Source organism: Podarcis tiliguerta (genome assembly GCF_965153285.1).
Source record: "Podarcis tiliguerta genome assembly, chromosome: 12".
Classification (NCBI taxonomy): Eukaryota; Metazoa; Chordata; class Lepidosauria; order Squamata; family Lacertidae; genus Podarcis; species Podarcis tiliguerta.
The window spans coordinates 34,279,894-34,307,683 of record NC_139545.1 but is presented as its reverse complement, the minus strand read 5'-3'; the positions used below and the strand labels follow the sequence as shown (position 1 = coordinate 34,307,683).

General features: G+C 42.9%; 1 protein-coding gene across 4 annotated transcripts; it reads left to right on the top strand.

The window, feature by feature from the left end:
* Window positions 1–5,376: 5,376 nt before the first annotated feature.
* On the top strand, window positions 5,377–27,581 carry STEAP2 (STEAP2 metalloreductase). 4 transcript variants are annotated; one of them, XM_083405771.1, is made up of 8 exons: window positions 5,377–5,743; window positions 12,948–13,011; window positions 15,960–16,037; window positions 16,890–17,413; window positions 18,370–18,897; window positions 19,868–20,032; window positions 21,064–22,377; window positions 22,748–27,581. In XM_083405771.1, exons 4-7 carry the CDS (start codon window positions 16,922–16,924, stop codon window positions 21,346–21,348), a joined length of 1,470 nt encoding a protein of 489 aa, XP_083261897.1. In that variant the 5' UTR covers window positions 5,377–5,743; window positions 12,948–13,011; window positions 15,960–16,037; window positions 16,890–16,921; the 3' UTR covers window positions 21,349–22,377; window positions 22,748–27,581. The 4 variants fall into 4 exon arrangements, with proteins under 4 accessions (XP_083261897.1, XP_083261896.1, XP_083261898.1 ...); XM_083405770.1 differs by having other exon boundaries at window positions 5,462–5,743; window positions 21,064–22,361; window positions 22,731–27,581; XM_083405772.1 differs by having other exon boundaries at window positions 5,462–5,743; window positions 21,064–22,398; window positions 22,768–27,581.
* The last annotated feature ends 209 nt before the right edge of the window (window positions 27,582–27,790 follow it).

The following is a 27,790-nucleotide window of genomic DNA, read 5'->3' as shown; positions in this document are numbered from 1 at the left end:
ACCCAACAGAGACTTCCATCAGAATAACACTACCATTGGATACAATCCAATTCCCTTACTGGATTGGGAACCTATTGTGCAGAAAAGATTTGCATCCAGATAGATGAGCAGTTCAAGTTCATCTAACATGGTGCAGCTCATTCATTTGCAGACCATGAGTGGAGGAGCGCTTTCTTTATCCATCTTAACAATATACCATCCCAGCTGCATGTGCCTTGATCATGGTTAAACTGGTCTTTGAAATTACAAGGCAGGAATTATTTATTAGTAAAGTGCTTAAAGTTTAATAGTCTGTGCTCTCAGGCTAACAACCTGATAGACACAAAACAGAAGGGGAAAGGGGAGAGAAGGAACAGGAAACACATGCTGGTGGTAGTCCTTTGTAAAGTTAGATATATTTGTAGTGATCTGCTGGAGTCGCTAATGTGGGAGACAGGTCAGTCTCACCTCTCCATCTGCTGCACCCAGGTAAATCAACTGTTTATAGTAGAAGGTATATCTGGGATAGGAGGAGCCACTAAGACCTATAATAAAAAGACAATGCTGATTCATGGTCACACGACTCCAACAAGCTAGATGGTGATTACTGTTATAAAACAATTCCATTTCCTGCAAACAGTCTCTGAGAAGTTAATGCTGTAGCACAGCTGAAGGAAAGCAAGTAAGGATCTGGTCAAGATTGCCAAGAGCAGGACCCAAGTATATTGTACATGGCCTGGGGATCCGGGATCCATTGCCTTCACTTTAGACTCAGGTGGCCTTGGTAGCCTTTCATCAGCTTCAGCAGGTAGCACCTTCATCTGGGCAGGGGTAACCGAACTTCTGCCATCTGCTCTGGTAACCTCTAGGTTAGATTATTGCAACGTGTTCCACGTGAGGCTGCCTCTGAGGATGGTTTGGAAACTTCAGCAGCCAGGTTGCTCACTGGGGCAAGACGGCTTGAGCATATTACACCAATCCTGGCCCAACTTAACTGGCAACAGTTAGTTTCCAGTTCAAAGTGCTGTTTGCAACCTATAAAGCCTTAAAGGGACGCGGGTGGCGCTGTGGGTAAAACCTCAGTGCCTAGGACTTACCAATCGCATGGTCGGCGGTTCGAATCCCCGCGGCAGGGTGAGCTCCCGTCTTTTGGTCCCAGCTCCTGCCCACCTAGCAGTTTGAAAGCACCCTTAAGTGCAAGTAGATAAATAGGTACCGCTTTATAGCAGGAAGGTAAATGGCATTTCCGTGTGCTGCGCTGGTGCTGGCTCGCCAGAGCAGCTTCGTCACGCTGGCCACGTGACCCGGAAGTGTCTCCGGACAGCGCTGGCCCCCGGCCTCTTAAGTGAGATGGGTGCACAACCCTAGAGTCGGACACGACTGGCCCGTACGGGCAGGGGTACCTTTACCTTTACTGCAATAGCTCAAGGACCACCTCTCCATCTGAACTTACCTGAAGCCTGCAATCATCATCTGAGGCCCTTCTTCGTGTGTCTCCTCCATGAGAGATCCGGACAGCAACACAAGAACGAACCTTTTCTGCGGTGGCTCGCCATTTGTTAAATGCTCTCCCCATGAAGGCTCGCCTTGCACCTTCATTATACATCTTTAGTTGCCAGGCAAAAACATTTTACCTCTTCCAGACCTTCGGATAATTAAACAAACTGTGGCCTTTAAAACTCTGGAGGATATTATTTTTGTTATTATGATATGTATTTCTGTGTTTTTGTAAATAAATAGACAATAAATTAAATATGAAGCAAAAAAAATTCAAAACATCTTATTTTTTATAAATAAGCCAAAACTGTGCAGTCCTTAATATAGGATTGTTTTTTGTTTAGACTTTGTGTTTGCAGAAGTCCAAGTCCTTCCCCTGGGCAAACTACTTGATTTTTTTCATAGCAAGCATTGCAATCAAAACCTGTTTTAGCTTCCTGTCAGATAAGTTTGTGACTCAACCAAGCACTGTGACACAGAAAACTGAAGAGTCTGACCTTTTGTTGCTGAAAAGTGATGAAGGTTTCAGGACACTACAATTCTCTATGCCAGTAAAAGAACAAAAATGAAACTCAAAATGTGCAGGATGCAATTGCTTAGGAAAACATTAGAGAACTATGGCTGTAACCAGGCCTGTGCGGGGGGGGGGGGTTGGGAGCTGGGTCCACTTGCCCCAGGCCTTGGAGGGCTATGGTAGGGTTGCCATACGTCTTTGGCCAAACCCACCCACCCCCCAACTATACAACTTTTCTGTCCGGATTATCACTGTTTGAAATATGGCAACCCTAGCTAAGCTGGCTGGGGGCCCCACCAGGGACTGGCTTTTTTGTTTGAGCTTATAACTTTATTCTAAGAAGACTCCCGCCCTGGGCCCCAGACAAGCTCTGCACAGGCCAAGGAACAATATTTAATACTGGTTAGATTAATCTGCAGGTGAGGAACCTTAGGCCTGAGGGCCAAACATTGTCCTCCAAGCCTCTCTATCTACCTGTTGGGACTCTCCTCAGCCACACCCTTCACTATTATGGCTTACCACCCTTCCTTGGGTGTTTTTTGTCTGGCTAAAATGTGTCCTTGACCTCTGGTAATGTTGCTTGTCTGAGTAGAGGATAGAAGGTAGTTTGTGTAGAAATTAGCTTGCTGTATAAAGGTAAAGTTTACATTTCCTGTTCTGTCCGCTTTTGCCTCTGCACCTGCCCTCTCCTTGAAAGGTTGCCCAAGTAAGAGTGTGGCCCTCAGACAACAAAGGGTTCTGCACCTGTAAATTAATCAATTTAAAATGTTAAAATGGCATGCCGCTAATTGAGTAGCACATTTTGCAAAAAATGATGTCAATGTTCCTTCTATAGTAAATTTTTTCATACTGTGTTTTATGTTGTGTAAGCCACTTGGAGAGCGCTACGCCTTAAAATGCAGCCTTTAAATTATGTTTATGAATAAAGAAAATAAAGGTTGTGAATGTGCCAAAGAGCCGTCTCTTGTGTTTGCTTTTTATTTTATGATCATCGTTTATTAGCAGCAGAATCCACATCCATGTTGAATCAAATCCTGCCTTTTTTAATGGGTCTTTCTCGCAAATTAGTGAGTATAAGACTGCAGCATAGGTTCATTTAACTTTTTTTTTAAAAAAAATTACTGGGTCAAACCAGATAACATATAGTGAGAAAGAGAATACATTACATCAAAAGTGGACATAAAAGAGAAAAGTGTAAAGGTTAATAGTTCAAGGCCTACGAGAGATAAAATGGCAGAAGGTGAAGGGTAATGGGGCCCACTTTTGTTTTGCTTGTTAATAAATGACCCCGTAAATGTAATCTCAAAACCTTTTATTGCTGACAAGCTAAAAATTAAATGAGCGCTATAAACAAATTAAGCTCATCCATGCACACTTTATCATAGGGGGGATTTGTGTTCTCCGTTTGGGGACCTTTCAACATTTAGACATGTGTTTTTAAACTGATCTGAGAAAAGAGCTTAGCGTGTATTTATGGAAGAAAAATGCTGAAAAGCTCAGGATCAGAACCAGTTCCTAACGTGGCCTGCTAATCTGATAACTTTGTAGTTTGTCATCGTAGAATGACATACGTATAAAATCACTATCCACAGCTTCGTGGCTTTAGATGTCTTTTGCATGGACTGTGGCGAATGGGAACTGCGCTCTCCCAATCTCAGGGTAAGCCAGCCCTCATCTGCTTGCCTTCTCCCTTGCATCCAGCCCGGGGAGTGACCCTGGCTGTCAGCTTCCTCCTCCTCAGTTTCAGCATTTCCCTTGTGTAACTCAATAGGGAGGAGGATAGGGACAATGCAAGAATTAGTTGGCTGCATCTGGCATTGGCTTTTGGCCTGTTTTCCTTCTGCACTGCCAGTCCCAATGAACACCAACCACTGCCATTGCATAAACTACAATTAGTGATTCCTTTCAAATGTGCACTGCTAGGATCACACCGGCATCCACAGACTCTGGATCAATAGAATGCAATAGAACATAGAATTGTATAGTTGGAAGGGTTTATCTGGTCCAACCACCAGCTATCAAGAAATCTTTCACCTAGTGCAAGGCTCAAACCCACAATCCTGAGATTAAGTCTCATGCTTTACTGACTGAGCTGTTCCCTCAGAGGTTCCTATAAATATCATTTGTCTTGGAAGAATTCTGATGGATTTGATGGGGACTGTCAAGATAGGGACATGTTTTCATATAAGATAGGTTACCTGAACCACAGACCCTTAGGACTCCCTCAGAAATATGCTTCAGAGAAACGTGGCTGTTTGCCAGAGCAAGGCATCTGAAACTGGTCTGTGGACCACCAGTGGTCTGCCAGCTTCAGGTGGTTTGTAGCACATTTGCATTAAATGTTAATATTTATTTTCAATTGTATATTTGCTATACTTTATTTTATTTTATTGTTTTACAGCCTGAATTTTAGGGAATGCAACTTGTAATGCAATAACATACAGTACAGGAAATAAAAGTCGCCTCCCATCAATCCACAGAAAACCCGATCGATATTTGTTCCAATTCAGCAGGAAACGGGTTTTCCCGAGCAAAGTGGTGGAACAAAAGAACAAAAATCATGGGACAAACAAAAGTTATGGATGAGGCCTTAGGCATGACTTTGCTCATTTTTGGCATAGGTTCAGTTGCCTCTTGAGATATTGTGGGCCAAACTTGGCATTAGGGTTCTCCAAGGAGTGAGCGGTGTTAGTCAAAGTTTGGATGCCTGGCACCTTTTTGATTCAAGGTGGTGGAGCAAAACATCATTTTGGCATGACTTCATCTGATTTTTGGCGCAATGGGTCCAAACTCACAAATTTCACTATCCATTTAAAAATCCACAGCATTTAGAGGCTGCTAGTTCAGGCTGCTGGCCCATCTAGTCCAGCATCCTGCTCTGGCCAACCAGATGCCTGTGGGATTCCAGCACAAGTGTGCTCTCTCTCCTGTGGTTTCCAGCCCCTGGTCTAGAGCAGCATTGCTGCCCCCAGCTACATACTATAGGATTGCACTGCCCCATGTAAAAATAATTTTAATAAGTTTATTATTATACGCAAATTCCCTTTGCTGCATTACTTTTCTTTGTGTTTTCATTCCCTATTTGCTATCGGCAAAGAATGCTGAAAATAATAAGGAAAAATGCTAATACAGAGCGAACACGTGACGGCCCACGGATTGTTTGCTCTGAAATTTGGATCGGCTGTCTTCCGTCTCTAGATTTATTGCTTGAATAGCGGGTTGGTTTAGCGGTGTGTGTGTGTTTATTCATTTATTTTGAATGATGTTAGTTGCTTTCAGGTTTTCTGCGGGGGGGGGCGAGTTAGGATCGGAAAGCCGGGATTTAAAAAGAAAGATCCCCTTAATAATAATCAGGCCTTTGGGGCCTTGCGCGGTTATCCATCAACCCACCCTTGGGTGACAGGAGCAGCGGGACGCCGGCCTCTTTCCACCTCGCCGCGCGCACGGAGAAGACGGCGGCGTCTACCGCCTCGCTCCCCGTGACTCCGCCGCCGCCACCAACTCCCCCGCCTCTCGGTGCCTTGCGAAAGGACGAGGAAGACGCGGCTGGCCCGGCCTGCGCGACCCACTTGCTGGCAGCACCTAAATCCCGAGGAAGGCCGGGCCGAGGCGGGGGAGGGACGGAAGAAACGCTTCTCCTCCTCCCGCCCCGCTCCCCGCCCGCCCGCCTCTCTGCCGGGAGCTTCAGGCAGGCTGGAGCGCGGGAGGCGAGTGGGAGGGAGATCCGCCGAGGCGACTCCGGCGCTGCAAGAGGTGAGCTGCGCGGGACGGGGCGGGGGGCACCAATAGGCGCCTTGGCTCCTGCCCTTGCAACCCCGGAAGGACGGGAAGGGGGCTGCGCTTGTTGTTGTTTTTAACACGGCGCCCCCGCGTGAGAACCAGGCGGGAGGACGGGGAAGCCCTGGCCGAGTAGAGCGCGGGTGGCGTGGGAACGGGCCGCGCGGCAAAGCGCGCGCGCTTTCGCGCCGGTTTGTACTCGACGCGTAATAGCGTAATAGCGCGGTTTCCAGTCCCATTGCAAGCCATCCCTGCAGATTCCCAGATTCCCACCCCACCCGTAACCCAATTTCATTTTATATATTAAGAAGAATAACATAGCTGGAGCCTTCGTGTTGTCTAACATCCATCGTCTTCCGGGCCAGTCAAGGGCAAAGCAGCACAGCGCTATCGGAACGGGACACAGGGCATGCGCGATCAAAGCGGAATTATTATAGGATCTGGTTGCTCTGGGTTACAGGTTGATAGAAGGCCTTTGGTCGCTTGTCCCTTCCTTTCCGTTTTCTTTACAATGTGCAGTTGACAAACTGATTAGCCCAAGAGCAATGTTCGAAACTCCCATTGTTCTAGGCACATTTTGCGAGCAGTTTCTGAGCTCTGGGCACATTAGTGTGCCTAAGATTTCAGATTAAAACTGCAGAGTGCAAGGAAAGGAGGACCTTTTTCTGCCTCCCCACTTCCAGGTACTCTCTGAAGTCTGGAGAAGAGACCCCCTTAAGAATATTAGGGGGTGGACTAGAGCATGTGAAAAAGAACATAGTATTTTCGCTGCAGTTCATTCATTTTCAGCTTTGTACAGTGGTAAAGGTAAAGGGGCCCCTCCCTGACCATTAGGCCCAGTCGTGACCGACTCTGGGGTTGCGGCGCTCATCTCGCTTTATTGGCCGAGGGAGCCGGCGTACAGCTTCCGGGTCATGTGGCCAGCATGACTAAGCCGCTTCTGGCGAACCAGAGCAGTGCACGGAAACGCCGTTTACCTTCCCGCAGGAACGGTGCCTATTTATCTACTTGTATTTTGACGTGCTTTCGAACTGCTAGGTTGGCAGGAGCAGGGACCGAGCAATGGGAGCTCACCCTGTCACAGGGATTTGAACCGCCAACCTTCTGATCATCAAGTCCTAGGCTCTGTGGTTTAACCCACAGCGCCACCCACATCCCTTGTACAGTGTTACCTTGGGTAAAGTACTTAATTCGTTCCGGAGGTCTGTTCTTAACCTGAAACTGTTCTTAACCTGAAGCACCACTTTAGCTAATGGGGCCTCCCACTGCTGCCGCGCCGCCAGAGCACGATTTCTGTTCTCATCCTGAATATTACCTGAGGTAATATTTCTGGGTTAGTGGAGTCTGTAACCTGAAGTGTATGTAACCTGAAGCGTATGTAACCCGAGGTACCACTGTATTCTTGTTATAAAAAGCATGCCTAGACATTCAATTGTTGCACCCGTAACCTAGGATCAAGGTGCCATTTAGCTCCTAGCTTTCATATCTCAGTTTCTAACACAGCCCAAGAGGTAGGTGTGTGTTTAACCACAGAGGTCAAAGGATGTGTCCCTAGGTTGCACAGTGTCTGAAGTGAAAAGGAGATGAAATTAATAGGATGGTGGCTGCAAGAGGTCATGAGCAGGGCTCCATATTGTTAACACTGAGTGACAGCAGCTTTCAGACAGACATTCCCAGGCCTACTAGATGCTGGAGACTGAAGGGGACTTTCTACATGCAAAGCAGATGCTATAGCACTGAGCTACAGCCCTTCACTAAAGGCAATCGAAAAAGCTGCTTGGATTGAGTACAGAGGGTACTCTCCCACTCATGTACAGTGGTACCTCGGGTTACAGACACTTCAGGTTAGAGACACTTCAGGTTACAGACTCCACTAACCCAGAAATAGTACCTCGGGTTAAGAACTTTACCTCAGGATGAGAACAGAAATTGTGCAGCGGCAGCGGGAGGCCCCATTAGCTAAAGTGGTTCCTCAGGTTAAGAACAGTTTCAGGTTAAGAACGGACTTCCAGAACGAATTAAGTTCTTAACCAGAGGTACCACTGTACCTTAAAGATGGATTTTGTGGTTGCCTTCTGAATAAAGCCACTTGCAGAATTGATCACTTGGGTGGAATGGGTGCCCAGACTCAAAGCTTGTTGCTTCTCAGTTAGACAAAGGCATTTATATTTTGCTTCTATAGGTGGTGGTTGGATAAAGACAAGACTAATCATTTACAAAGTGGTAACTTAACCTCTGTGTGCACATAACCACATAGTCAACTGATTGCCAGAACATGAACAAATAACCAGTGCATCATACAGTCATAAAAGGAGCTGTCGCAGGGTAGGTTGGTACTTATTTGCTAAGTGAGAGGTGGGGATGTTACTGAGCTATGGGGCTGATGAGAGCTGGAGTCAGCAACACTTGGAGGTTCACAAGCTCCTCATCTTTCTGCTGCATTTTAACAAGGAGGCCTTTACTCCAAAGCAGAAATGTGGTAAAATGTTAAACTGTGATCTGTGCGGATTCTCCCAACTTAGTAACTTTTCTGAAACATGAATTAATATTTTTATTAGCTGCTTATAAAGCACAATCAGTATAAACGGCACCTTATAATGTAACATTTTAAAAATTAGTAAAAATTGGCTCCAAAGTTTGCTATCTGCCATGTTTTGTTATGTGTGTTTTTCCTATTGAAACAATGTACTTGTATTAATTATGAGGTTCCCTGGGGAAAGGTGATCTTAAAGATGGTATGTAAATACTTAAAATAAATAATAAAGTACAGAGAACACATAGGAGCCTGCCTCCGTGGAGTTTGCAGTCTAAAGCAGACAGTGAGGGAAACAAGGTCATCCACGGGAAGGATAAGGCTTGCCAGTGTGGTGTAGTGGTGAAGAGCGGTAGACTCGTAATCTGGTGAACCGGGTTCACGTCTCCGCTCCTCCACATGCAGCTGCTGGGTGACCTTGGGCTAGTCACACTTCTCTGAAGTCTCTCGGCCCCAGAATGTTTGTTGTGGGGGAGGAAGGGAAAGGAGACTGTTAGCTGCTTTGAGACTCCTTCGGGTAATGATAAAGCTGGATATCAAATCCAAACTCTTCCTCTTCTCATCTTCTTATATCTCAGGTTCTGCAAGCGCTAGAAACTTACTCAAGCAAACAGACAAATAAACAGGGGGTCAAGATTAAGGTTTATCGGGGGATGCCCTCCCGTGCCCTGCCTTGTAGACGTCCATGGAGGGAAACAAGGGAAGGAGAGTCAAAGGGAGAGAATGAAGAATTCAGGCAAACATGTTTGCACATTATTAAAGCTTGGTTAAGAATGAGGATTAACACGATGAGTCTAGGCCTTGTAGGTGAGCTTTGACAAGGGATTTGAAGGAGACAAAGAGCGGTAACACCATACAGTATATGTTATGAGGTTGGGAGTTGCACACATAGGGAGCAGCAAGGAGCAATGAGGTAGTGCTGGAGTCATTGAAGGGAACAGGAGACCATTAGTCAGTGGAGAGGGAGATATATGGAGGAGTGGGTATTGTTTGTGCTGTTGACGTGGATGGTGTTTTAGAGAGTGGAAGAGGACTGCTCCCTGTCTCGAGGAGATAACGACTGTTATGTTTTCACACAGGGGAAGCAACAGTGAAACAGGGAGGTAGGCAGGGACGAAATGAGAAACAAGGATCATAGGCAAAAAAGGTGGCCAAAGAGTGTTGGGTTGGACAACAGAATGGGCAGACGCCACTTGGACGTCAGCAGATAATATAGCCTGGTTTCAGTAGCACAGTCTTCTTATCATGTGGTAAGCGTGCACATCACAGTGATAAGTAGTGTATCCCTGATGGTTGATAAACATAGGCCCAGGGCCCTCCAAGTCTCCCTATCTGGCCTTGAGGACTCTCCCCACAACAGCCCCCAGCCACACACAGTATCTCAATGTCATGCCCCTCTCTGGCTCTGGTTCACAGTCACCTTGAGTAGGGTTGTTGTTTTTTTGCTGGAATATGTCCTTGAACTCTGAAAATGATTCTTGTTTGCTTGGATGAAGGATAGAGGCTGGTATGTGTATAAACCAACCTACTGTACAAAGGTAAAATTTACACTTGTTGCTAGGCTCACTTTTGCCACTGTCTGTTCTCACCACTGACTGGCATGTGGCCCCAGAAGGTTGTCCAAAAATGAATAGGGCCCTCAGTCTGGAAAAAGGTTCTCCATCCTTGGCCTAGAAGCTCAATGGTCATGTCTAGGGCATCTGCTTGCAGGGTGTGGCACTCATGCGAACCTTGGTAACCCACCTGTCCAACTGTCTAATTAGCTCAACTCCCTCTTTTTGCAGCAGTCTTTTCTGCACTTTCCAGCTATAATAGGATTGTATGCAGTTTAGCCACTCACTTAATTGTACCATTAATATTCTGAGCTCCTGTAAAGTTGCTAAGCAAGCAGAAGTAAACATGTCACTTTTTTGTTTGCTTTAACCCTTCACCTAATTAGTTAAGACAACTTTACTGGGCTTAGCATTTTTTTAATAAATCAGACATTACTCATCTACACCAGATGTCCTGTCCCTAACCACAAGACTGCTAAAAGGCAGTGTGTTCCAGTTAACACAACTCACCACTCCTGAACTCTAGCTCCCTGTTTTCTCAATTTTGTGGGACAGAACAGGACTGCTGAGGGAAGCAACTTGGCAAATAGCCTGGTCAAGCATGCTTCATTATGTACACTTTTACTGCTTCCTCTGCTCATATGTGTTTGGACGTTAGTCTTCGGCCAGTAGGTCACAGCAAAAGCTATAGCACTATACAAATATGGTTACAAAAAGTAGATGTCCCTGAATCCATGCTAATTTTTGATTTTTTTTGTATTTCACAAGATTTATATATCTCTTGACTGTAATAAAACCTTGGTTAAATATGAGTCATGGTTCACTATGAGACCACAGATTTTATAGATGGACTTGGGGCTCCATCCCTGCCAGCCAACCCTGCCTACAACTCTGTCCCACTGCACCCCTCACAACCCCACCACCCAACCAACCAATAGACCAGAGCTGGATAATCTTTTATGGTTTCCACCCCAGGGGCCAACTTAGGTGGGAAGGGCAACCTGCATGTCAATCACATGACATAATTGTGATGCCACATGATTGGTAGGTGGTCTGTTCCACTCACTTGCCCAAATCCCAACATCAGAGGTTGAAGGAGGACGGGTGAGAAAGCCTACACTGCACTAATCCTTTCAGCCTTTTGCAGCTCTCCCCCTGCTTTTCCTTTGTCCCTTACCCAATGTTGGAGGTCCAAAGGAATACCAACCCCATCTGCCCCCACCTCACCAAAGCCCCCAGTGCCTTCTAGACCTTGCCCAACCAACTTCCCCCACTGACCTAGGGCTTGCCAAGTCTCCCACCCACCCCCACCCCCTTAGACCTTCTTGCACAAGGAGGAGGGAAGGGTGGCAGGTGGTCCAGGGGTGCCGTAGAGGAACAATCATGACATGGCTCCATCCTGCTCACCCACTGCTTCCTTCCTCTGTGCCTTCTGCTGCTGCTGAGGTTGAAACAGCATCATTGGTGAGGGGGGCAGCAGCTGTAGGGCGGTTGCTGAGGAACTGACACAGGCTGTTGTGACTTCCTCCACAGCTTCTCCAGTGCTACTGCAAAGGCCACAGCAGCTCTCCAAGAGCTATTGTCATGCTGTAGTTCTCAATGTCATCTATCAGACAGTGACCAAGATGCATGATGACAACCTTAGGCAAATATATACAGTGGTACCTCGGGTTAAGTACTTAATTCGTTCCAGAGGTCCATTCTTAACCTGAAACTGTTCTTAACATGAAGCACCACTTTAGCTAATGGGGCCTCCCACTGCCACTGCGCCGCCGGAGCACGATTTCTGTTCTCATCCTGAAGCAAAGTTCTTAACCCGAGGTACTATTTCTGGGTTAGCAGAGTCTGTAACCTGAAGCGTATGTAACCTGAAGCGTCTGTAACCCGAGGTACCACTGTACTAGGAGATAGACTTGAATTTTACTGAAAGATCTTTGAATTATTAGTTGCACATGGCAGATAAATTTTACTTTTCCAGCTTCCTTTTGTCCAGACCATCATTTTTTATGTTCTTTCCCCCCCACCTTATCATTTCTGTTACTTCAGTTTGTTTCCCCTTTCTGCTTCACTGCCATCCCTGGTTCAATATTGTTCTGGTGGAAGAAGAAAAGGTGGAAAATTAGGACATTGTTGGATTAAAAATCAGTCCGGACTAAAATTATGTAATCTAAATTTATAGCCAAATGCACTGCCGAACAAATGCATTGGCAACAGGAAGAACATCTCTTGTTCTTAATAGTTCAGTGACCTGATGTTCCTTTTGAAGCGTTTATCTGGATTTTTAAAAAATCTATGCATTCTCAGATGAATACCACGGTATCACTGTGGGGCAATTGGAGAAGAGTCATTGTTCCTGGAATTTTAATCCTGTTGTAGTCCATTTTCAACCCCAAGCTCAAAACTTTGAAAAGTATACTCTGAAAAGTATACAGCTTTTAAATGACTTGAAATGTTCATAGATTTGTAAAGGATAGCCAGCTCAAATCATGCATAAAAATCGCGGCAGGTTTTTTTCTGGGTTAAATACTTTTAAGATTGCAGGTTTTTTAAAAAAATGGGAGAACTGTTTCAAGTTTGTAGAGTGCTTTGTAGCCTTTGACAGTTTTGTTTATGACTAGAGTGGGCAGGGAGTAGATTTAATTTACTGGTAGACCTGATTACTCAGAATAGATCGTCAAGAGTTTCCCAGTTGTGGAACAATAGAAACAGCAAAAAGCTACCACCCAAACTGAAAACACTGATCTGTAGTAACTCAGATGTTGGCTTACATAATAACATGTCATGCAGTTAATATTTGGCCGCCAAATTGTCTTTTGCATCTGACTCCATCCCCCCAAGCCACTTACTTAGCACATGGCTCTGCACAAGGTTTGTGGAGCTAGCCTGAAAACTTAGGGGAAATGATTTCTGGTTCATGCCAGGTTCTTCTGCAATTCTAGACTTCTAAGAAAACCATCCTGTCCCATTGGGAGTCAGATGCAAGATCATTAGAAGAAAATAAATCATCAGAAATTTGGACTTCTACCATTAAAGCCTTGCTGTACACAACATGCAAGGAACAAGCCTTTTAAGACCCTCTTTTTATTCCTCACAGACTGCACTCTGATCTCTGCTGGCATCAGAAACCGGGAGCTGATTTGCATATGTGATCCAACAAGGTAATTTTTCAAAAGCATCTGTTCATAGCTCACAGGGCCAACTTCAGGTTTGAGGAGGCTTTCAGCAGTACTGGTTCTCTCCTTACAACCGTGGGTCTCACCCAGCCACAGGCTACCCACCCACCAGCAGCAGCAATAAGCTACAACCATCGTTTTAAATTTCCCACTGTTCCCACTGGGAGAAAATCTAGAATTAGTTGGTTCTGTGGTTCTGGTTCCACTCACCATTGGTCTCCCTTGCTTCCACCCTATCATTCTCAATGGGCACCAATCCGCCACTGCTCAGACCATTATCCAGTTCTGATGGGAGTCCCAACAACAACATCAGTATGGAAGGCTACAATGTCCCGCCCGTGTTGTACTATGATGGCAATTTATACAGTCATGCTAAGCATCCAATGAGCAGCATCTTAGGTACATCAACACATCACCCACCCACCCAATGGCCTCATTGCTTTCCCAAGCATAGCAGTATTTGACCACCCTTCCCTTATTTTATTGAACTTAAAAAGTGGCATGTCAAATACTGAAGACAGTGCAATTTTTTCTACTGTTGACGTTCTGGCAGCTGACAAAAGGATTAAGATTTCAGTATTTAAAAGAGAAATTCGAAATTGGGATGCGTGTTTCAGAGTTATGATATAAAGCTGAAGGTCTGCCTTTGGCAACTAAGGTTTGGAAATGTTGGCCTTTTTCTGAGCAGTGTATTTGGGATCTGAGTATAAGCTCTATGGTAAACAGTGGAAATTTTAAGTTTCTGTTTAGGTTTCTTAACTAGTTCAAAGAGCATGAAAAATGAAGTGAATGCTCAATGTTCAATTCCCTGGCCTCTTTTAATGTTAAAAGTAGCCCATTTCTCGTAAAAGAAATGTTACCAAATAGCTGGGGTGTTTCACAATGTACCTTTTGAGATTTAAATACAAAAAAATAGGATGCAGTCTCGTCATTTGCATGAGTGAATCACATTCAAGGACACACAAATCTTTTTTCCTTAGTTTGCTTTGGCTAAAATAGTTGTTGACCAATTCCTGCTGGATTTGCAACTCACATTTAAGAGTGAATCATTTCCTCAGAATTAGTAAAGCACAACAACTGCTAGCAATGACATTTTAAAGATTTTCAGAGTTAAGAAATTGTGGGTTTTTCCCTTATCACAATCCTACATGCCATTTGGCACTTGCATTAAGGTTTTGTTGCCTTTGACTTTGCAGTTTCCCTTAACATTTTATTCATTTATTTTTACATATGCTTCCTTCTACATTTTATTTTCCTAGACAAATGAATATATAAATTCCTGGAGGAAGTAGAATGGCATACAAAATTCCTTTAATGTACGGCTGTAACATTTAGTCAATTAATCAGTTAGATTTTGATTGACTAACACACTGATGCTTTACTCAGTTTATTTATATGCTGCTGATTTTTTAAATATAGTAATAGTATTTCTGTGCAATGTTACTGTATTGTTTTATTGATTACTCTGGGAGTGCCTTGGGAGGATTAAAGGTAAAGGTAAAGGTACCCCTGCCCGTACGGGCCAGTCTTGACAGACTCTAGGGTTGTGCGCCCATCTCACTCAAAGAGGCCAAGGGCCAGCGCTGTCCGCAGACACTTCCGGGTCACGTGGCCAGCGTGACATCGCTGCTCTGGCGAGCCAGAGCCGCACACGGAAACGCCGTTTACCTTCCCGCTAGTAAGCGGTCCCTATTTATCTACTCGCACCCAGGGGTGCTTTCGAATTGCTAGGTTGGCAGGCGCTGGGACCGAACAGCGGGAGCGCACCCCGCCGCGGGGATTCGAACCGCCGACCTTTCGATCGGCAAGCCCTAGGTGCTGAGGCTTTAACCCACAGCGCCACCCGCGTCCCTACCTTGGGAGTATTACCAAGCATAAAAAAACAGTTTAGAAACATGTTAAATAAAATTAATAACCTTCTCCTCATTAATAAGGCAGCACATTTTTTAAATTTTTTACAAAACAATTGATTGCACGGCTTGCCAATCAGAAGATTGGCGGTTCGAATCCCTGCGATCGTTACTTGATCCCTGCTCCGCCAGCCTAGCAGTTCAAAAGCATAAAGTGCAAATAAATAAATAGGTACCACTCCGGCTGAAAGGTAAACAGCATTTTCGTGCACTGCTCTGGTTTGCCAGAAGTGGCTTAGTCATGCTAGTCACATGACCCGGAAGCTGTACGCCGGCTCCCTCAGCCAACAAAGTGAGATGAGCGCTGCAACCCGAGTCATCCGCGACTGGACCTAATGGTCAGGGGTCTCTTTAGCTTTATCTTAATGCCTCTTCTAAGATAATGTCTGATGGGCGTGCACCATCTATGTTTTTTCCTTTAGAGCTACTGCTTTTTCTCATGCAATTTTAGGCAGACTATCAATTCAATTCTATGAAAGTTTATTTGGAAGTAAATCCCACTAAATTCAACAGGTTTTGCTCCCATGTAAATTTATGTAGGTCCGCAACTTAAATCTTGTACAATTTATCCACTTGAATTAGGTGGTTGCCCTACTTTGGTAGCCATGGAATACCAGTAAACATAAATAAGGTCTGAAATGGTACCAACTTTCAGTTTATCACATTATTTATTTATACATTATTATAGTATATCCTATGCTTTGGTTCAGATGCACCAGTACACAATGTGTGTCTTGTTCTATATATGCACTGTTCTGTGTTAGCATGGGCTACACCAGTATCTTCAGTGTGGAATAATGCTGTGGATCTGCTTCAGCATCAGAATGGCACACTGCCTTAGGCCACAATCCTAAGTGCAGATTGTTTCCATTGTTAACAATGGAAAAGCACAAGGTGTCATCCTGCAACACAGCAAGCATATTTATGAAGGGGAATGTCCTGCCAGGCTTTATAACTGCTACATAATGTTTGTATTGGTGTGCTGTTGTGGTTGCTTGGATTGTTGTTGTTCTTATGTTACAGAAAAAGAAATGAAGATGAGAGGTAGTGACTGAATTCTTCGCCAGCTGTGGTAGACAAAGATTCACACGATTTGCAACGGTGGGTGACACTTTGGCAGACAAATGTGTGCCTGCAGAATCTCAGCTTTCCAATGAAGACATAAATTTGTTCAAGCTCAAGAATTCTGTAGGGAATGTTCTCTCGGGTCATATATTTCAGATCTTTTATGGATTCTGCCAAGCATCTTTGAAAGATGTGTTTTCTCCCTCATTGATGTCTACTGAATTCTTTTGCTATTTATGGAGGTGGTTTTCTCTGTGTAGACCTGGGCAAGGGGCAATCGTCCAGGCCCTCACAACTCTTCCGTAGGCCATACCCCCTTCTGGCCCTGTTTCTCAACCCAAGTGTTTCTGCCTGGCTGGAATGTGGAATATGTCCTTGAACCTTGATGATTCGTCTCACTTGTCAGGATGAAGGATGGAGAGGGGTGTGTGAATGTGTGTAGGGCTAGTGTACTGCACTTTTGATTATGGCCATGTTCAGCACAGGCATGCAGCCTAAATTAGGTTCCCCGACCCTATAAACATAGGGGTTGTGGGTGGGGGGAGGTGCCTTCTGCTTGTACCTGCTTACATGGGAGGGAGAATTCCATTGTGTTCTAGAAGGTTCGGCTGGAGTGAATCATCAGGGGATGTGGGGAGGTCTTAGTGGGAAGAGTTAGATGGGAAAACCCAATTCCATAACCAAATCTATTTATGGCTTGGAATCCAAGCCATCATATGTACAGCAATCTTTTTTTTTGTTTTTTTGTTTTTATTTCATCTGGTGCTAGAATACAATTGCCTGGCTAGTAGAGGAATGTGTGAAAGTAGGGGAAAAAATATTTCACAATGCAGGATGTGTTAATGGGTTCATATTAACTATGTGTGTTTCCTCTCTGTTTTCTTTTAGAAAATTGGCCTCTAATCTCATCCTGTTGAATTATGGAATCAATTTCTATGATGGGAAGTCCAAAATGTTTAAATGAAACTTTCTTGCCAAATGGTGTAAATGGCATCAAGGACACCAGCAAGGTCACAATAGGCATAATTGGAAGTGGAGATTTTGCAAAATCACTGACCATTAGGCTTATTAGGTGTGGGTACCATGTGGTCATAGGAAGCAGAAACCCTAAGTTTGCTGCTGAGTTCTTTCCACATGTGGTTGATGTCACTCATCACGAAGATGCCGTAGCAAAAGCAAATTTGATTTTTGTTGCTATACACAGAGAACACTATGCTGCTTTGTGGGACCTCAAACATCTGCTTGTTGGTAAAATCCTTGTAGATGTCAGCAATAACATGAGAGTTAACCAGTATCCAGAATCTAATGCAGAATACTTGCAGTCACTTTTCCAAGATTCTTTTGTTGTCAAAGGATTCAACGTTATCTCAGCCTGGGCACTGCAGTTAGGACCCAAAGATGCTAGCAGACAGGTAAGCTATGCATTTATGTCTTTTTAAAAAGCGGAATGAAAATAGTGGTTGGAATAGTTGTGACTGTCTTGCCAATCTCAATATTTGTTCCAGCACTGAGAGTAAACATTGCTCAGCATGCTAGCTTGTAAACAGTCATCAGTGCTGCTGAGCTTGAATTGAGGAAGAACATCACACAAGGATGCCAAAGCGTCATCATCTACACTGTTATTGCCGCAGTACTGACCATCCAACAACAGAGTTTTCTGGGTGGCTCACAGAGTTAAAATGATATTATTATTATTATTATTATTATTATTATTATTATTATTATTAATGAATCCCTTCACTTGAGGCATCCCAAAACTATTTACACTATAGTAAAACCATATGTAAAGTGGTATGCAAAACATACAATTTTATTTTTTTCTAAAGGAAAAAGCTTAGGGAAATGGAATATCTGGTTCTGAAATAATTTGTTCAGTCAACTATCACAGAATAATTCCATCAGTGCTCCAGACAACATTTGACCAGAAGCAGCTGGCTGCAGAGAATGCTTTAGTTTTCCATACAATGCTTTCTAGAAAACAAAGTGAGAGAACTCCCTAGTTTCATCATTATAGCAACTTTAGCATTCAGTTATGTTACTGGAAACATAAGTAAGGTGAAAAACATGACCTTGCTGACAACAATGAATGAAAACGAATTAAACATATAAAATCATGTATGCATTTAAAGTGGTCTGGGCACTTTTCATCTGCTAGTAGCATCTACTGCAGTTTGACCATTACGTTCAGGAGTAGCCAATGGGGTGTCTGCCAGATGTTGTTGAACTCCCATTTTTGCCATTCTGGCTGGGACTGATGGGCATTGTGGTACAGCCACATCTGGAGGACATGAATTTAGTCCTTTGCAGCTGTTGAATTCATCTTTATATTGGTACACCATAATAATGTGTGTGTGTTGTTTTTTTAAAGGTCTACATATGTAGTAATAATTTTCAAGCTCGACATCAAGTTATGGAACTTGCCCGTCAACTCAGCTTCATTCCTCTTGATTTGGGCGCTTTATCATCTGCAAGGGAGATTGAAAATTTGCCTCTTCGGTTGTTCACGCTGTGGAAAGGACCAGTAATAGTGGCTGTCAGCCTGGCCACCTTCTTCTTCATCTATTCATTCATCCGAGATGTAATTCATCCTTACGTGAGGAACCAGCAGAGTGATTTCTACAAAATTCCTATTGAGATCGTGAATAAGACATTGCCAGTTGTTGCTATCACTTTGTTGTCTCTAGTGTATTTATCAGGGCTGCTGGCAGCTGCTTATCAACTTTATTCTGGCACCAAGTACAGGCGATTTCCACCTTGGTTAGAGAGCTGGTTGCAGTGTAGGAAACAGCTTGGACTGCTTAGCTTTTTCTTTGCAACGGTGCACGTGGTTTACAGCCTCTGCTTGCCCATGAGGAGGTCCGAACGGTACTTGTTCCTGAATATGGCTTATCAGCAGGTAAGGGAAATAACTTGGAGACGGTGATTCTCTTTTTTTTTTTTAATAAAAATTTATTAGATATTTTATACTTATAAAAGAAAAACAGTAAAAGAAAAACAATACATAAATTCAACAAATAATACATCAACAACAACAAAAAATAAAGAAAAGAAAAAATACAATACCACAATGCAACATAAGGGAAAAAAATACAAAAACACAAATCCAAATTTTTGTATCCAGATCTTCCATTGGCTTATTTCCTCGACTTCCTCGCACCTCCCTTTTTTGTATTCTGGTTCAAATTATCTGGTTCAATAAATCCTTTCCCTCTTCTTCAATTTAATCTGTAATTTATCATAACATAATTTAACTTTCAATTTCCCAATTTAATACATTAACACTTAATGTTCATATAATTCTTAGTAACACTTCTGCTAAAACCTTATAATTTCATTCCAATATTCATCTAACATTCATTAATTTTGCAATATTTCTGTAAATATACTTTAAATTTTTTCCAATCTTCCTCCATCGACTCTTCTCCATGGTCTCGGATTCTGCCAGTCATTTCCGCCATGGAGACGGTGATTCTCAATGGGGTTCCCAGTGGTTTTCCGTTCAGATTACTGATCAAGTCTAGGCCTGCTTAGCTTCAGTGCAACATCTGTTCCAAGAGATTGTTAACAAGCCCCTAAGCACTGAATTCTGAAACATGCATAAATTACTCAGATTTGCATCTGTTTTCCATTTTGCATGGTTTATTCTCCTCCTCCTAGTTGTAGGAAGGGACAGGCCTATTAAGGGCATGAATGCCTCCTCACAGTCACTGGAAATCCTGACCAGCTTCCCCCCTGACCCCTTCCTCCCAGCTTCCGGACAGTCCACCAGGCACACTTAGAAACCCAACAAGTCTCCGGAATGAATGAAAACTCCTCTTGTACAAAAGTGTTCCGTGTTCTAAAAATTTCTCGTCCTCTTTCTTCAGGTCCATGCGGATGTTGAAAATACATGGAATGAGGAAGAAGTCTGGCGGATTGAAATGTATGTCTCCTTTGGAATAATGAGCCTGGGGCTGCTTTCTCTGTTGGCTGTAACTTCTATTCCTTCAGTAAACAGGTCGTTAAACTGGAGGGAATTCAGTTTTATCCAGGTGTGTATTGTAGCAAAACCCGATATTGGAAGCTAATCTATCAGAAGGCATTTCAGTGTTGATATTTAACAGGATTGCTCCAGAAATGTCAACAAGTTCCTAAATGCTAATACTTAGCAAAAGCCGCCCTGGAATGTTTCCTTCCAAGTAACTACATATAAGAGTACACTGTAAAGCAGTGTTCTTTATTTTTTCATTCTGGTAAATTGACTTCACAAGAATTCCAAATCTAAGAAATGCTTGGTCAAAGGACATTTCCTTGATTTTTTTCCCCCACCCAAAATGTGTTTGAGATAAGCAGTTGAGGCTTTAAGCAGTTCTTTTCAGGACTTACACAGTTTTATAGTATTATCCACATTTCTACTGCATTACACTGATATGACAAACCAACACATCTCCGCTGAGGACACTAAGCACCAGCAAATCCCAGGAAGGGCTGGAAGCTGTGATGTGTAGCATTAAAGATATCTGGCAGTATCTTTCTGATACTGCTTTTTGTCACCTTTTTCTATGCAACCATACCTGCTGATTCAAGTGAGCAGCCTCTTTCATCCCGTTTCTCCCAGGCTCGTTATCAGTCCAGCAAATCTCACACAGTCTGCTCATCCAGCAAAAGGTTTCTGCCCCTAGAGACCTTCAAAAATGCCAGTGGAGCATTCTGGATGCTACTTTTCATATTCCAAGCTGCTTTTTCAGTTTTCCTCTGCAGAACTTAATTTGAAAAATCAGAATACATATTGGGCCATCACAATAAAATAAGAAAGAGGAGCGACCTTTTTATTAAACCAGCAGAGTTCAGAATCCTGAAAGCGAGCTCGTTGTATTTTTTAATACCCATGTCCTGAACTGACCCTTGTTCAACCTTTTTGAAGGCCAGGCAGATAAAATGTACTTGCAACGTGTGAAGATTTTAACTCAGTCTTTTTTCAGAATTTTTAAATAGTTTAAATTAGCTGTGTCTGTTAATTAGGTTTCCAGAGTGTTAATTTGTATCTGTTTTCTTTCTCTCCCCCTTCCCCATATCTTCAAAGTCTACTCTTGGATACGTCGCTCTGCTCATAAGTACTTTCCATGTGTTAATTTATGGGTGGAAAAGAGCCTTTGAGGAACAATACTACAGATTTTACACACCACCAAATTTTGTTCTTGCACTTGTCTTGCCATGCACAGTAATTCTGGGTAAGGTATTTTTGCTCCTGCCATGCATAAGCAGGAAATTGAGGCGGATAAGAAGAGGATGGGAAAGAAGACAATTTATGGAAGATGGAAGTGGAACTGGTTCACATCCCTCGCCAGAAAGGGTTACTATCATGTGAGTCTACAATGACGCTATTGCCTTTGTCAGCATTGTTCTTTCAAAGTGATGTAGTTCATAGAAGCTTTACTGTAGACTGAAACCTGTGGGAAACAAGTGATGATATGCTGTAAACTATTAGGAAGTGGGCAGTGTTGGTCAATGCAGACATAACATTTTTAATGTGGTGTAAATGTCTTTGAGCACATCCCTGCATTCTGAAGATTTGCTGTCTGGGCAGAGAAAGTGCGTTCTCAAACCTCTTCTGCCACACTTAGGTTTATTAAGTATGCCGACCAGAGGATAAATACCATTGAACTCCATGGGGTTTATATCTGAGTGAAGATTCTTAGCATTGCACCATTCATAATGTTACAGCTGTCTTCCCTTAGGCTGCCAGATTCAACGCTGGAGAACAGTCATTTTACTTAAATCTTTTAATGTTACAGAAGATAAGTCCTACAGTTTCCTTCCCTGGCCCAGCTATCTACCTCCTTTCCTGCTTGCTGTATGCCATGCCTGGAACCTTGATTCGTTACGGTAGGTTGGAGGTGTGGTGTAAGCACCTGCTCCAAGAATCACTGCTGAATTTGGCTCCCCTGAAACAAATTCCTGTTTCTACGCTCTGAGGAGCACCAAGCAGGTGGATCTTGCCAACCTTTTAATGCACATCCCATAATGCACAAATTAGCATTGCTCTGGGGCATTGTGGAAGACTTAACTGGTGGCCAAATGGGGGAAAGGCTGCAGGAGAGAGCTTTCTTCAACCTCACCCATATTTGCAAGTATTTGCTCCATTGTTTCCAGTGGGACTTGGACACCATTGGGAGCACTGCCATCACAGCTAATAAATTCACACTGACAGAGGAACGGGCCCACTTTTCCCAGTACACTTTTCACCCAGAGCCAGCTATGACGTGGTGAATGAGGGGACCAGAGAAGCTGCAGCTGCCCTATTTCGTGCTGCACAGGGATAATTTGAAGTATATGGTGGTTTTCCAGCTTTCAGTAAGGCTGCCATAGTCTTTACCCTTTGTTTACATGTTCAGTAGTGTTTTGAATAGGGACGCGGGTGGCGCTGTGGGTTAAAGCCTCAGTGCCTAGGACTTGCCGATCGAAAGGTCGGCAGTTCGAATCCCCGCGGCGGGGTGCGCTCCCGTCGTTCGGTCCCAGCGCCTGCCAACCTAGCAGTTCGAAAGCACCCTCGGGTGCAAGTAGATAAATAGGGACCGCTTACCAGCGGGAAGGTAAACGGCGTTCCGTGTGCTGCGCTGGCTTGCCAGATGCAGCTTGTCACGCTGGCCACGTGACCCGGAAGTGTCTGCGGACAGCGCTGGCCCCCGGCCTCTTAAGTGAGATGGGCGCACAACCCTAGAGTCTGGCAAGACTGGCCTGTATGGGCAGGGGTACCTTTACCTTAGTGTTTTGAAATTGCAAGAAGATCAAACCTTACAAAGCTACCTATTTATAACTGTGATCAAATCCATGGTCTTAAAAGACTGCTGGTTTCTGCTAGGTAGATGACTACCTAAGTTAGCACAAGCACTAGCGGACAATGAAATGAAAGTGAGGGGCATTAATAGACCAAACTAGCCATGCAGCAGACTGATTTGCTAAACCCAGATCTTGTTCAATCACATAAATTTTTGGGGAGGGAAAGGGGTCTTGTTTTTTGTGTTGTTTTTTTAAGGAAAGAAAATATGGGGGCTGGTAGAGCTTTCTCTTTCCCATGGCTTACTTGCATTTTGCTTCTCATTCCGGGCACATGTCTTCTGCACTGAGCCTCCAGTACTGGAAGTGAGCTCAGCTGTGAGAAGAGCAGTTGGGTGAAAGGGCAGTAGTGGGAGAGTTCCGTTGCCCTTACCCACATCCATAATCCAAGGAACTCAGCTGGAAACTTCAGTTTCCATTCTTTCCAGTGGGACGTGGGCAGCCTCGACTTTTGCTGGACTGTATCCCGTATACATTTTGCACAATTTATCGCAAAACCAAACTTCAGTCCATCTTTTGCAGACGTATTTACTGTCAGCAAGAATATCACAGTTTTTCTAATGCTATAGCACACTGCTTATATTTATTTGGCTCAAAATTAAGAATAATAGATATTTCACAGTCCCTCTTAACACACTCACAGTAAGGGCGCTATGAATGTGGGATACCTGTTTCACATGCATAACGGCAGGCTGGAGGCTGCTAAAAATAGACAAAAAGGGACAGTTTGTAAGCCTTCCATGCACTTAAGGTGTCACAATGTCTCTGTGTATGACTAACCAGTAGAGATGTGGGTGCAGAGCCACTGAATCATAGATGCATCTGACTAGGACTCTGCAGCACCCTTAAATAAGGATGCAGACCCTTGAACACTGACAGTACTACTGCAAGTGCTTTCTCTGTGCTCACAGTGGTCATATGCCAGAGATAGAGAACGTGGTGCCTTCCAGATGTTGTTGGAATCCACTTCCTATAACCCGCAGCCAGCATGGCCAGTGGTCAAGGGAGGTGCAAGGCACAGTCCAGCAACATCTGAAGGGCACCACATTGGCCAGCTCCGTCATGTACACTGCCTTCTTGATTCCACCTATCTCTGGATTGAGGCCTTTGGAACAATAAGCTCAGAAAGATTCTCATCTTTTAACATGTTTAGCATAATTGGGGGGATAACTATTTTTGTGTGACTATGGGGGGGAGGGAGTCCACCGGTTATTCATAATGTGTTATGGACTAAATATCTTTTTAAAACGCTTTACATCGCACAAAGGATATATTGTTTGTGTGTGAAAAACAAAATCATCTTCTGCAATGAATGTGCTAAAATGAAATCTTCATAGTTTTAACACCTTGTTAATAATTATGATACCTTACACCTGAAGTTCCACTCTGAAACTTTAGTCCTAGGTTCCTAAAATTTTGGAATTACACTTAGGTAGGAATTCATTGTAGTGCTATGGCAATTGTTCTGTCAGCACACACACAACCCAGAGCCATGGGGGGGCCATGGGGTGAAGGGGGGGACTCTGTTGCACTATCAGACGTTCACTAGGGGGACTACTTAGTTGAATCCATCCACGAGAATTTTGTTTACTATTTTGCTAAACTTCAAGTAGCTTCACTAGTTTGTTTCTGCTATTACCAATTGAAGCCAGCATAAATGGTCAAATAAATGTCCAAAACAAAAATGCCCATCACTTGTTAATTTTTCTCTAGGGCCCCAAACAAAGAATGCAAGGTAGATGTCTGTGTTTTTATGATACACTATTTGTGCAAATATTTGTGTTTCGTGAGAGTCTAGCTAGATTATAGTAAACGAAAGTATTGAGGGCTAAACTAATTATAGCACTGAACATGACACTGGAGAGTATTATAGGGCTCTTGTTTAATAGCAGACAGGAAGGGGGTTTTGAATGGAGCACAGCACATGGAGGTTTAACCCTTCGCTTGCCAGCCACAATCCCTCTTAAAATCTTGCCTCCCCTCCCATCTATTAGCATTGGGGATAAAGACTTCCATTGACACCAGTTTTCATCAGGGTTGATTTTCTACTTGCAGTGTTTAAATCCACAATAATTCATTGCAACCATTGTTACTTCACAGGTGGTACTAATTCCTTTGCCACTTTTATTCAAATATTTAAAATAAATTGAAAAGTAGAACTTGTTGCTTAGCATGGGGGGGACAGGAAGTGCCTAGCAACCTGATCTTTAAATGCTGTGCAAATATAGGATGTGCTACACCAAATTAAATGGGACCATCGACTAACAGTGGAACAGTTTAAGGCAAGGTTAGGGAACCTGTGGCCCTTCAAATGTCCCAGCTCCCATAATCCCTCACCATTGGCCATGCTTGCTAAGGCTGATGGGAATTTCTGTTCAGCAGCATCAGAAGGGCAAAGGTTTCTTACCCTGACGTAGAGAATGAATCTGTGCTGCCCTGTTTCTGGCTAAGATGCACTTACAATAGCACCTGAGCAGAAATGCACCTATGGTAACCAGACACCAGACTGCCATTTCCAGCTCAAGGGCAGACCTGGGGTTTGTTGGTTCTGTTGCTTGCACTTACTGAAGAGCCGTCACCACAATGGAGCACTTTTATGGACCATGTAATTTAATTATTCCCATTGAAATCAATGGATGTTCTAATTCTAGTTTTTTTGTCAAGGGCTGCACTCTCTCTGGGGTAACTTGTAGGGGCTATATGCCGTATGGGCAGGAACAGTGCCAAAACTGGGTTGACCCACCTTTTTTTCTAATACTCCTCTTGCAGACGTATATACTAATGACTCGTAGAGGGCTTTTGAAGTTCGGCCAAGGGCCACATGCATACATTCTTACATCAGTCACATCCACATGCTTCTTGCAAAGAAACCTGGAACTGTAGTTTGTTAAGGGTGCTGGGAACTGTAGTTCTGTGAGGGGTGAGCTCCAGTTCCCAGGATCCTCTGAGGAAAGCCATGTGTTGAATGTATGGTGTGGATGTAATCAGATGCTTATTCCCATATATGCAGGGGATTCCCATTCTCTGCTTGTGAGTGGTGCTCTTAGTATGTGCCATATTCTGTACGTGTGCATATACCCTTATGCATGAAGTATCCCCCTTAAACATGATAACACCACTGCAAGTTCAGAGCTCTGGATCCCAAATGGTATTTAGCATGTGGGTGTAAAATCTTTAATGGCAGCGTTAGGTCATATTCAATTCGGGCCACAAAAATGTCTTAAGGAAAATGCTATCTTGAATTATTTTTCAAAAAGTTTTATATAATAGCATAGATATTATTTTATTTTAAAATTTATTTAAGATAGGTATATTAATAAAATTGTATTTTTGGATAAAATCAAAGAAGAGTACTATTAAAATATTTATGCTGCATATAGGGTGTTGACACATTAATTGATCTGACTATTCACGGAGCAATTTTCAACCCACTTGAATGCATGCAGGTCCTTTTCATGCAAATAAGCCTTACAAGCATGCATTTAAGATGCAGAATTGCACTCCATTTTATTAAATTCACTGTGGCTCAGATCCTGCAATCTACAGTAATTATAAAATAGTGTTATGCACACAACCACAATCCAATATTTTCAAGGTTTATTGGCCCAAGCCAGCTTGTGCTGTATAAATGCTACTACTTACTGAAATACTCAGCAGATCAAGCTTTTCTCCAGATATTCATATTTTGTTGTCTTACGTGTGTACGTCTTGGCCATACACAGATCTTGGAAGACATTGGTCCAATTCTGATATTAACAATTTCATTCCAAATAAATAATTGTTTAATGCATTGAAAACAATAATTGTGTCTCCATGGTCTCTTCTTCTCCTTCCTTCTTTGCTTCTCTCATATGCCTCAGTGGGAATTTCCAAAGCTTGTTAAACTATTTCACCACTACATCTGAACTAGGAACCTACAGTTAAATCTCTGGCTGCAAACCAATATGCCTTCCTGGTTTGTAATCAGATATTAAACCACAGCTACCTGGTATGGGTGTAATAGGTAACTGGTTTAATAAACCCCAGGTTTCCATTATGATGCACAAGAGAAAGGATGAGAAAACACAGTTACAAGTTACAGCACTCATTCTCAGTACAATAAACTATGGTTTATTGAATCAAGATAAATATTTCTAACTGAGCCATTGTATGAACACCTCTCCCAATGTTTTCAGTGGAGCCTGTGCCAATGTAAGAGGTTTTGGATTGGGGTATAAGCCATATAATAAATTATTTCACAGCCTATAAATGAACGGCTGATCGATATATTTTTGGTCTATATATATTTTTTGAGAGTTTCAAATATTTATCTTATTAGTTTCTTCTGAAAATTAATATAACTTAATTTATCTCATTACAATGCACTATAATGCTGTACCACTGCTTAATATAGTCCATGTGTGCTTTCAAAATATCATTTATATGCATTTAAAACATTTGAAATGACATTTGAAATGACATTTGTTTTCCATAATTGTAAGAAACTTTTTTATTGTGCTTAAAATGTGGCAAATGATTTCATTTTTTAATTATTAATTTAAATGTTACTTGTTAACTGTAGCTGATAGATACAGCTGAATGATATTTAAATTTGAATAATACTTAAATTAAATTTGAGGTTCTACTGAATTTTATTGTACGGTTATTGTCTACTTGGCTGTAACAATGTAGACCCAGAGATGGGTGCAAATTTTTTGTTGTTGATATTCTTGTACAAACATGTAATGTGTTACACCAGAATAAATATTTCATTTGTGTAATATAGGTTTGTAGGAGTTCAGTGTTCAATTATCTATAAAAGCAGCCGTAATAGAGTTTATAAAACAGAAACAATAGAATTGTGTCCATTTTTCTATCCTTATAGATGGGCCTTTAGTTTTCAGTCTGCTTTAACATGGCAACCTGGTACATTCACACAGTACTTTGCACTAATTCTAATTGAACTTTTAAGAACAGGTTGAAAGTCTGCCAAA

Bases quoted from the DNA above. Each gene is read 5' to 3' on its own strand.
- STEAP2 (XM_083405771.1), top strand. From the start codon at position 16,922: ATGGAATCAATTTCTATGATGGGAAGTCCAAAATGTTTAAATGAAACT. The intron at 18,898-19,867 runs GTAAGGGAAATA...CTCTTTCTTCAG, and splicing joins TGAATATGGCTTATCAGCAG to GTCCATGCGGATGTTGAAAA. The intron at 20,033-21,063 runs GTGTGTATTGTA...ATATCTTCAAAG, and splicing joins GGGAATTCAGTTTTATCCAG to TCTACTCTTGGATACGTCGC.